At 38.6% G+C, this 11,936-nt stretch overlaps 1 protein-coding gene across 3 annotated transcripts in view; it reads left to right on the top strand.

The window, feature by feature from the left end:
* The window catches only part of LOC129679200 (solute carrier organic anion transporter family member 1A4-like), a 41,275-nt gene extending 31,980 nt beyond the window's left edge, over positions 1–9,295 (top strand). For all 3 annotated transcript variants that reach the window (XM_055610144.1, XM_055610155.1, XM_055610165.1), the window contains 4 exons: positions 248–420; positions 3,759–3,823; positions 4,862–4,979; positions 7,876–9,295. In XM_055610144.1, coding sequence (XP_055466119.1) covers positions 248–420; positions 3,759–3,823; positions 4,862–4,979; positions 7,876–8,095 — 576 coding nt within the window. In that variant the 3' untranslated portion in view covers positions 8,096–9,295. The remainder of the gene's footprint in view (positions 1–247; positions 421–3,758; positions 3,824–4,861; positions 4,980–7,875) is intronic.
* Positions 9,296–11,936: the final 2,641 nt, after the last annotated feature.

Raw genomic sequence — 11,936 nt, forward strand, 5'->3', positions numbered from 1 at the left:
GAAATAAAAGAGAAAAATATCTGCCATTTTATTTACTTAGTATTATTTATTTTGTGGTGTTTGTGCTGAAACTTGGGTCCTCATTTGAACTAGATGAGTGTTCTTCCTCTGAGTAATAGCATTGGCCCCAGCACTCTCCATTTTGATCCAACTGCCTTTGTAAGAAATATTGAAGGTTTAGGCCCAGTAATTTTTCTTCATTAAATAAGATGCTGGGTTTTTGTTTGTTTGTTTGTTTGTTTGACAGGTGTTTCACAATTGCAGCTGCATTCGCTCGTCTGGAAACTCATCTGCTGTCCTCGGGCTGTGTAAGAAGGGCCGTGCGTGTGATAGCATGCTGCAGTACTATTTAATCATGTCGGTAATTGGCTGTTTCATCTTCTCACTAGGAGCCATACCTGGGTACATGGTTCTTCTGAGGTAATAAGTAACTCCTTCATTTAGCTTTCCCTCTTTCCTTTTTCATAGCGTGTGCATACGCGAGTATATGATGGATGTGTGTTGGGGAGCCGGTTCCTGGGCCACTAAAATCACAGGGATGTCAGAATACAATGTTGGGAATCAGCTCTCTTCCTTCATGTTGTTTTAAAGCAGGGTCTCTCTTTTCATTCCTGCTGCTGTGCTGCTGTGTACGCCAGCCTACCTCAGGGTTCCAAGCAATTCTTTTTCCTCCTGTTTAACTGTGAGAATGGTGAATTGGGCATTATTATTATTATTATTATTATTATTATTATTATTATTATTACTGTTATTTTTACATATGTCCCTGGGTTCTGAGAATTCACCTCATGGTATCAACACTTCCTTTAGCTACTGAGACAATCCCACATAAGTCAGTTAGGTATTTTTGGTCATTTATTAATTTTCTTTTCCCAATGAAGGCCCTTGGAGTCATTTTTCCTCAATGCTCTAAGATACCTTTATCAAGACTTTTACACTAACCAATGTTAAATTTAACAATAATTTAAAGTTTGCTGGAATTTTTCTTCCTTCCTTGTCCTATTTTCTCAAATTATTAAGTATCAATGAATTGATGTTGGTTGGTTTGTTTTTGTTTTTTGTGTTTGCATATGGAGAGTATTTGCCTAGCACTCATTTCCTATGTGTCAGCTAACCAACAGGCGGAGTGTGAAACTCTCTGTGTAAAGGGACAAAGCTCTTTTGACATCCAGAGCTCAATCTCTCTTTAACATGAAACAATACCAGAATGCAGTAACATAGACTCTCAGACAAGGAGGTATGTGAATACAACGATAAAGTGAGAAAGTTACAGTCATTTCAAAGTATTTTATTATTAGCAGGTGTACTTTCCAGTCCATCAAAAGTCACACACACTAGCAATGGGAAACAGCTCAACACCCCACCCCCTTTCTTTTCATATTGGAATTCAGAAGCAAAGTTGCATTATCCATGATGTCTGATTCATAACACTTTTTATAGACTGGATCACGGTTCTCACTTCTCCCTTCCTTCACCTATAATTTTTGTTTTTGTTTGTTTGTTTGTTTTTGTTTTTTTGTTTTCTGTTTTTGTTTTTTTGTTGTTTTTTTTTTTGCCCACGTTCCTTTTCTACCTCAAACCCTTTCTCCTTCTCTGCCTTTTACAAGTCCCTTTACCCTTTCCTTCTCATTCACTCCCTCTGTCTCCCTTCACACTTCTCTACTCTTTCTGCTCTCCTCTCTTCTCACCTACATTTCCCTCCTCCTCCCTTTCCTTCCTCCCAACTTTATTCCATTCCTCTGATTCTACATATTTCCCTATTTAGTGGAATAGACTACATATGTGTCCTTATGTATTCATTTTCCATTGTAAGAGCTTATATTCCAATATTCCCACAAATAGAGATGTAGTACATGCCTTGTTTTAGTTCACAGGTTCATGGACAGATAAAGACATCAAGCATTGCTAGTTCTTAAGCCTTATTTTTGTAAGTGAGGGACAATTGGCTGTGACATTTATGACTCCATCACCTGCCAGGCAGATTCAGCTGACATGCCTAAGTGGTGTCTCCTTTCTCCCTCACTACTTTGGTGCCTGAGTTTCAAAGCTCAGTTGATAAGGATGACTTTTCCTCATGATAAGAATGACCATAGTGAAGGGCATATGAGCACCTGAACTCTCCTGTTAGAACCTCCAAACACACCTTGTAGAGGTACTGTCATGTTTACTGCATTCCTGATCCCACTTCCATCCTGTAGACACTTTCTCAATTATCTTACTCTCTAAAGTAGACTCTTCAACTGGGTGTAAAAAAAATAATAATAATGTGGCTCGTTGTTGTTTTAATGTATAATTATTTGAAAGGTTTTGCATGTAAATGAGTGTGTGTGCATGTACATGCGCATGCGTATGCATTCATGTGTGTGTGTTTCTATGTGTGTTTGTATGCCATGGCATGCATGGTGAAACGAGAGGACATTAAATAAGACTTGGTTCTCTCCCTACCATGTGAGTTTCAGCTATTGAATTCAGTTTGTCAAGCTTGGTGGCAAGGAACTTTACCCACTGAGCCATCTTGTAGGCACTAATATATGATTTCTTGGTGTAAGGAAGTTAAGATCTATTTCATTCTTTTTGTCTTTTTCTTGCTGAATTTTATTTTATTACTACTTTTCTTTTTTAATTAACTAATTCAATTTACATCTTGGTTATATCCTCGCAGTCCCACCCTCCCTCCTACATCCTCTCTCTCCTATTCCTCAGACTAAGGGAGCCCCCCTACCCAGACACCCCAGCTCATCTATTCACATCAAGACTTAGTTCATCTTCCTCCCCTCTGGCCTGGTAGGTTAGTCCTATCAGGGGGAAGTAATCTCAAAGCAGGCAACATAGTCTATGTCAGAGATACTCCCCACTCCCTTAACTAGGGGGCCCACATGAAGCCTAAGATGCTCACCAGGCTTATCTCCTTGGGGTCTGTGCATTGTAGTTTGTCTATCCTATACTATGTAACTAGAAACAGACATTGTAGATGATACAGTACCACTGTTTTCATGGCATCGTTACTCTTCTAGTCTGTTGTGTTTTCTTAAAATCTTTAATGGAATTGCTTCCGAAATGAAATCCCAACAGTTGAATATATTATGCTTTTCTCACCCAAAAGTGTATTTGATGGGAAAGACCACATATTAAGAGAGCTTACATATTCCAAATTTATAATAATATTTTTTCTGACTGCTTTATAGGCTACCCCTTTGTAATTTTCAAAATCATCTCAAGTCTATTTTTGCAAGTGATACAGGAGAGACAAACGTGTTAATTCCGTATAGTAAAGACATTTTCTTAATGCTATACCCTACATAATAGATTCTTTCTCTGTGTATCTTGGGACCACATGTGCCATATTTTGAATTTTTATATAATATGTGTTAGCTTTTTGTATCAATATGACATAATGCCTGACAAACAACATAAGACAGTAAAGATTTATTTAGTCTGTGGTTTCAGAGGTTTGTGTCCATTAGAGTGGGTATGGCCTGGTGGTCACCGCAGTAACCAGGGACCTATTTGTTGAAGTTAGCAGGCAATATCTAACTGTTGAAGAGTTCAGTTGAGATGTGTGGCAGTCAGAGCCAGCTTTCAGAAGTCCCTACTCTCCTTTCTCCATGTGGGCTTATGAGAGGTAGAGCTTTGCCATTCTCATTTCAGGATGGAAAGCTTAAGCATTAGAATCATGAACTACCACTGTTATTGGAGGATTCCTGGAGAGATATGGATTTCATGATGTAGTTTTATTTATGTATGTATGTGTTTTTCAGGTGTATCAGGTCTGAAGAGAAGTCACTTGGGATTGGATTACATACCTTTTACATAAGAATATTTGGTATGAAGAATTTCCCTAATACACCAGACCAATATTAAGTGCTTAGTAAACTAATTAATTTTCCATGAATAAGAAAGTAGCAACAATGTTGTCAACCTAAAACAGAGTTCTCACTTTAAAAAGGACTAAGAAGGTTTATTCTGGAATCAAACATGAGTGACTTTGACATAGGAACACAGATTCAGGTCACCCAAATATTGGGGACCAACACAGTGACAATTTTGTGATGTTTATAGTTAGAGAACAAAAGAATCCATAAACAAGGCAATTCTCAAATATATCTGTTGAAACATCATGCAGGATGCTTAGAGAAAAGCAGGGAAATCTCTGCTGTAGACACAGATGCTCTTTGATGCCATTCTTAGTGTTTGGTTGGGTAGTAACTTCCTAATCAACAAAGCTTCAGTGATAGTCGCATGGACATATGGTCAGAGGCAGGGATGGGGCAATGAATGGTCAATATGAGAGGTAAAAATAATTTGTCTCAGGTTCTGCAATATCCAAAGTGCCCACATCCAAGAAGTTCCAATGACCTGTAGCATCTTTAATATAGGTGTGCTCTGTCCATTTTTTGCTGAACTTCAGTGTACAAGTATTTGTGTTTGGAAATTTCTACTTGTAATTAGTCTGAGAATGAAGTAATTACACACATGAATAGTATTTCCTTTTGGATTTAAAGAACTTACCTGGACTTAACCACATCTTTCATCTTTTAGTATATTTAAAAATAAAATCAGTAAGAAAGAGTTTTTGTTAGACATATAGAAAACCATCAAAAGCCATTTCAGAAAATATATGTGGTTCATGATTATGAACTCAATAACTATTTTCTTAGTATCTTATAAATAGTTTGCATTTGTTGTGATCTAAAAACTTTACATTAATTTATGATTCCTAAGAGTAAGTTTGGAGTCTTTTATTCATAGTTTGTTATATTGTATTTTTTAATATGGAAATTGAAATACTTTCAAATAAAATAACACAGCTTTCTCTTTTCTTCCTGTCAATGGGCTGTTTTGCACTTTCTCTTCTTTGCAGCTGGCATTCCTGCACCTATTTACTTTGGTGCTTTGATAGACAGGACCTGTTTACACTGGGGAACTCTGACATGTGGTGAGCCAGGGGCATGCAGGTTGTACGACATAAATAGTTTCAGGTAAGGATAAATTATGAGACCTACTTTTGTACTGTATATTTTCGTGGTGTCCCCATTCATATTTAGCATGTTCTTGAGTGATAAGATTACATTTGAGTTCATTTTTAGAATGGTGTAACTTCCTTATTTATATATTTTAATATTTTCCCAGTATTTTGAAGGTGCTTCGTGTGTGTGTGTGTGTGTGTGTGTGTGTGTGTGTGTGTGTGTGTGTGCAGGGTGTCTATGTAGAGGTCCTAGAGCAGTAAGGGAGAATGACATGTTGAACTGAATTACACATGGAAGAACAGTGGATAGAAACAGGACAGCAGGATTCAGAGACGTGGAAGGTGGGTGCTACAGATGGGGATAAAGTCTCTCATTTTCTGCCTCCCCATATCTATGGACAGAGAGGAGGGATTCTTCCCATCTGCAGGAGCTGGAATGATAGAATCCCAGCACACTTGGTCAGCATGGATTCTGGCATTTGAGCTCCTGGAGAGTTCACAGCCCTCTCATGCTTATAGCCTAAACTGTGCTTACAGTAACTCTTCAGTTTAAAATATCTTGCCAGGTGCTGTAGCCAGAAGCATCTTGAGAAGAGACCTACTATCTAAATTTGACTGACAGTCTAATCTCTGGGAGCCAATAAATGCCCCATGCACTTAGTGGTTAGTTGGCTCATGAACACAACATTGGCTCAGGAGAGCGATGTTGGCACCCACCTATTGAAAGTCTCACGAGAGAGGATGTTGTCACATGTAGATATAACTGGAACCATTACACTCAAGAAGCAGGAGACCAGGAAGCTCACCCTTGGCCATCAGGGTGCATGGAGTTGTGTGTGGTTCCATGCTGCTGCTTTCTTTGGCTACAAGCAGTTACCTACATGTTTTCCAGCACTCTCCATTCTACACAGACCCCTGTTGCTAACACTATAGTGAACCACTGTGGGTGCGCTGCTGCCCCACCCCCGGAGGAAGTCATGAGCCAGATTCTGGCTGTTACCTTGCTTGCTCTGTAAGACAGTAGTCACCAGGAGGCCACTGAGAAACTGCTTGTACGGTCTGCATTGCTTCTAAATCCAGAAGGAATCTTCCTAACTCTGTATGCTTCTATCTGCGGTTTCTGGATGAGCACTAACCTGAAAGATCCAGGGAGATAAAGTGCTGGCTATTTCCCAGTCCCCAAGTGTGTGTGGCTGAAGTGGCTGAGATCTCATTCCTGGCAATGTGTGCCCATAATAACAGTGTGGAAGGATTCAACTACTGTCAGCATGTTTGTGTTGGCTAAAGTTCCAGATGCCTTGATATCCCCAGAATGGTAGACTGTGACCCAGAACTGTAAGGCAAATTACTCCTTTCTTTCTTTTCTAACAGAGGCATGGAAATAAACTAAGATCTTTGTTACTCTGTTATCCACCTAGAAAAGTTTAATTATATTTGTAGACTGTTACATCTGAAATATTAAGCATCCACCAGGACATACTGTACTTATGCCTTCCCACTGTAGAAATAGCCGTGATCATTTTCTCTATTCACATGTAGTCCAGGATATTTCTGCCTAAGGAATGGTACCAGCCACTTTGGGCTGGGTCTTCTTATCTGAATAAATCTAATCAAAATAGTGGCACATTCACAGGCCAACATAACTCACACAGGCCTTCGTTAAAACTTTCTTCCCAGGAGATTCTAGATTGTATGAATTTGACAACACTGTCATCACACCAGATTTTATTGTAAGTAGTTGAGAATAGGGAGGAATAATTTCATAGTTATTTAGAAATGTGCATATGTCAAAATTATATATTTCCCAAACCAATTAAGTATAGAAAATTTAAGGCATATTTTATAAAATTTTCAAGTAACAGATGCTAATAGCAGTATATAAGTTATTATAGGAAACAGTGAAAGGGAAAATTACTTAATTCCTTTTGGGAAGCTTATACAATCTCCATGCTTACAATGGACAAGTTCAGAAAAAAAAAATTAGTAGTTATGCTTGGGGCATAAGAGCACATATGGATCATGCAGAGGACAAGAGTTCAATTCTTGTAACCCACACTGGGAAGATCATAAAATGCTCTTACTGCAACTCACAGGTATCCAGGACTCATGAGCACAGACCGACACAGAGACCCAACACATACACATAATTAAAAATAATAAAAATAAACTGAGTAGTATATATGTAAAATTATGCATAAAATTAACAAATTTAATCTACTAATATATAAAAAATTACTAACAGGACTTATTTTAGACAAGCAAGGATTTAAATATCACAAAATTTGTTGGTTTAAGACAGCATACAAATTCTGAGTAGAAAAGAAAACTGAAAAATTACTCTATGATGCTTTATACATCTGTAATCAACACTTGAGCAAATGAAACAGAAGAGTTCCTTTGACCTGAATCAGGGTTTCATTAGCTCACTATTTAGGCCACAGCAGCAGGGGAGACATGGTAGCCAAGTGTGAGGTAAAGCAGAGAAGGCATGGTGATGGAGTGTAGGGAAACTGGCCCTGCTGCATGCTCTGTCAGGAAGCAGCAAGGGCTTGAAGCCCAGAGCATAGTGCTCACATTCATGGTGGAAATTCATTGCCAGCTAAACCTTTCTGAGAACATCTTTGTAGACACAGTCAGATTTATTTCTATAGTGACCTTAAAGCCCATCAAGTTGACAAGAAAAACTAGACATCACCAAAATAAAGACAATACATTTAACCTTTTATGATGGAAAATTTTTAACATTTTAACCAAAAGAATTAATAACTCAGCAAAGTAGATTATATAAAGTACATGGAAAAAATAAGCATCTGATGTTTTCTTCAAAGAATAAAGGATCTGTAAGAGTATACAAAATTAGCTTTCACTAAACACATTAAGATTTAATACAGATCAGCTCTTTTCAATAGGCGCATTTACCTTGGCGTGCCTGCAGCATTAAAAGGATTAAGTTTTGCCCCTGCATTCTTCATTCTAATACTTATGAGGAAGCTGCAACTCCCTGGGGAAATCAACTCTTCAGAAACTGAACCTGCAGAGATGAAGCTCACAGAGAAGGAAAGCGAATGTGTGGACGTACACAGAAGTCCTGAGGTCCAGAATGACAGAGAACTGAAAACCAAGTTCTAGTGAGTTTTCTACTGGTCTGCAAGCCCATGAACAGAATGCACATTTCACTTGCTTTGAATCATGAGAGCTCTTATCCTTAAGGACCTCAAAAATTATTTTTCCTCATGATGAAAATATTTACTGATAGCATTTTCAGAATTTTGGGGTAGCGCTTAAGATTTTCCCAGGGAAGACTTCTACGGCGAGCCCCGCACTGAACCTTAAACCAGCCTTCACTTTAAACAGCATTTTCTTTTAACTTAATCATAAGAAGCGTGGGTTTCTCAGGTGACTTCTGATAGCTTTAAAACTTTCCTATTGCCAAACCACTATTTGTTTTGAATTTATACTTCAATGCTGGAGGTTTTTTGAACTGAAAACATGCATCCTTCTTGTGCCACACTGAAATAATTTGTTTAAATTTATCCTTTCTATTTGTAAGATGTCTGCATGTGTCTTTAACTATTCAGGAGCTGTTAGCTCTCTTTTTTTTATTTTAAACTTCTGATGCTTCCAAGATTAGACTTCTCATTAATGTGTTATCTCATTTTCAATCCCTTCTTTCATTACTCATGTTACACATTTGATCATTTTTGTTTAGAGCACTTAAAAATTTATTCAGGTTATTAAAAATCGTGTGGTAAAGATGGTTGGACCTTTTTTCTACTAATTCAAAGCTGGTCATGAAACTCTGTTTTCAAAATCAAATACTTGAAATAACCTGTTCTTTCAAAGGCCCTTTGTAGAGATGGAGTTATACCTCAGTGTTACAATGATTGCCTAGTATGTGTGAGTTCCTGAGTACAACCATGAAGTAAACTACTGACAAGGTAAAATAATGTAAAATGAAATAAAAATAAATTAAGGCTGTGCGCAGTATGAGATGGGCTCAAAAGGCTAATTCTCAGATTCGGGAGGCCTGAGGAGGCCCAATGTGCATTTTATCGTGTGTCCTCAAAGCACACGGCTACTTACATTCAAAATCATCTTACAGTAAAAACATTAAAGAGGGCCCAGCTAGATGGTCCAGTGGAAAGAAGTGTTTGCCACCAAGCCTGGCAAGGTGGTTGAGATGCCCGGGATCAACATGGTGGAAGGAAAGAACAAGCTCTTGAAAGTTGTCCTTTGCCCTCTGCTCCTGTATTGTGGTGTATGTGTCCCACCACAAAGAAATATGTAAATAAACAAATATAAATAAATAAATAAAAGTTTTAGAAGTAACTTTTGCTTTAAAATTGGAATTAATAAACTTGAAGGTACGCATGAAAAACAAAAGCAAGTTGCTTTTGAATGAGTGGGTTGAATGAGGAATTTTCCCCATAACCTCAAGCATTTAGATACTTGGGGTCTGATTTGAAAGTCTGTTTGGGGAGGATTAGTGAATCACCGGGCTGGACTTTGAGAGTTAAAAGTCTCACCCTACTTCCATTTCAGCTTCTTGCTCCAGCCATCATGCCTGCTGCTTGCTGTCATGCCTCCTTGCTGTCAGGGCCCCTCTGGAATCACAAGTCAAAATAAACCATTGCTTATATAAGTTGCTCTATGGTCATTTCTCACAGCAGTGAAAAGTGACTGATACAGATGTCATCTCATATTGTCACTGGTAAAGAATGAAGAGATTTTAAGGAACAACAGGCCTTCTGTTGTTTTAGAGCTGTGGGTCAAGATAGTAGCATGGATAGAACTATTCCTTTCTCTTCATCACCATTCTTCTCTTTGTAATGAAATTATATATACATTTCATATCATATTTATAAATCACATGTAAAATATAAAACGAAATCAATTTCTAAACATAAGGAGGAAAAAGGAAGGAAAGGTGAGGGGCAGAGGTTACTTGTGCACAGGAAAGTGAGAATGAAGGTAGATACTTACCACTATCAAAAAGTTCTTCATGGCTTCCAGAGTGTTTGTGGGCAAGTTAAGTTGTCAACTCCCTTATACTTGAACTACGGGCATACACTTCCATGAAGGAAAGGTTTCTTTTGCTCATGCTTCCAGCGGTGTCGGGCCATAATCACTTGGCCCTGCTGATTTGGGCCTGAGTTTGTGCAGCACTTTGGGGAAGAAACTCACAGGAAGGAATCTGCTCACCTCACGTTGGCTGGGAAGCAAGGAGAGAGTGATTGGAGGGGCCAGGGGCCTAGTTTCTCTTCCAAAGGCTTAACCATCATGGACCCAGTTTCCTCACCGTAGGCTCCACCTCTCAATGCTTCCACCACCTCTCAACAACACCTTGCAATGGGTTTTTGTTTGTTTCATTTTGTTTGTTTGTTTGAACACATGGGTCATTGGATGATGGTCCAAATCCAAGCAAGAGAAGGGAGACAACCTAACTGAAGGGCTTTCTGCAGTTAACTTCCAGGCTATTATGGTTTGTTTACTGAATTAGTGGGTTTGTACTATAAAAGGAAAGTTTCATGGGGCTAGAGAGATGGCTTTGCAGTTAAGAGGATGTGCTGCACTTGCTCAGGATCTGAGTCTGGCTCCCTGCGCCCACCTCAAGAGTCTCACAGCCATCTGTGACCCCAGCTCTGGGCGATCTGAAGCCTCTGACCTCCCAGGTAACTGTGTTTACACTCATATGCTAGTGCCTGGGGCTGACACCTTTTGAAGGAGGTAGTCTTTTACTCTAAGAGCGCCGGTCCCTCTCTGGTACATTGTAGTGGAGAAAGCAGTCCAAAACACAGTGGCACTTGAGTGCTTGGGGATCTCATGGTGTCCATGAGGTCTGGGAAGGTGGGTTCTGAGCTTTATTCTCATCAGTGTGTGATCATGGTACAGAAGAAAGATGAGGAGGAGAGGAGCAAGGAAAGAGGCAGGGAGACCCGGGAGTCGATCAGTTCTCCATTTAGCATTTCATTGTAACTAAACTTAACAGACTACATAGCAGTTTGTCACTAGGTTAGCTATAATACCAATGTACCCAACATTGTAAGAAGTTAAAAAATCAACTTCAAAATCAAAGAAACTGGAAAAAAAAAAAAAAAGAAAGGCAATAATTTTGTCCTGTGTGTCATGGAATGGAATTGAACTTGATAAGGTAATATTCCATTGTATGGGTTTGTTAGCACGGTGACTTCACTACAAAAAGAACAAAAGAGATGTTTACAAGCTTGCAAGTTTTGCAAGTTGTCTCTGGGCCATTCTGAGAATAGGCAGGAAGAACAAAGGCCTAGCCATTGGTCTTTTTTTTTTTTTAAATATTAGTTACAGTTTGTTAACTTTCTATCCCTGCTGTATCCCACTCCCTCTTTCCCTCCCAATCCCCCCTCCCACCCTCTTAATTTAATTTCTTTTATGTACTTAGATTTTTTTCCTCAGTACAAATAAACATGATTAAAAACAATTTTTATTTAGAACTATATATTATTAAAAGCAAGTTTGTTTTTAAAGATTTATTTATTTAATGTCTATGAGTGCTCTTTCTGCATACCTATGTACTCTATTATGTATACATGCATGACAAAAGAGGGCATCAGATCACATTATGGTTGTGAGACACTGTGTGGTTGCTAGAAATTGAACTCAGGACCTCTGGAAGAGCTGAAAGTATTCTTAACTGCTGAGCCATCTCTCCAGCCCTCTAAAATCAAGATTAATAATAAGTAGCATCCTTTGTAGAAGAGGAAGAAACAATCATTTATTGCTTTTTGATACATAAATGATTGCAAGTAGGGTGGTGATGATGTGGTGTGCTGGTTCCTAGAATGATTATTTTGGGTGGAAAGATATCAGTGTTTACCGGTGTCTGGAAAAGCACCTTTTTCATGATGTATGTTTTTAAGACCAAGAAAAAAAGCATTTACAGTGTTGTATGCCTACAATAACTTTTACTAGTGTGCCATTTAGCCCACACTAC

Source organism: Psammomys obesus, unplaced genomic scaffold (genome assembly GCF_907164565.1).
Source record: "Psammomys obesus unplaced genomic scaffold, mPsaObe1.curated_primary_1811, whole genome shotgun sequence".
Lineage (NCBI taxonomy): Eukaryota > Metazoa > Chordata > Mammalia > Rodentia > Muridae > Psammomys > Psammomys obesus.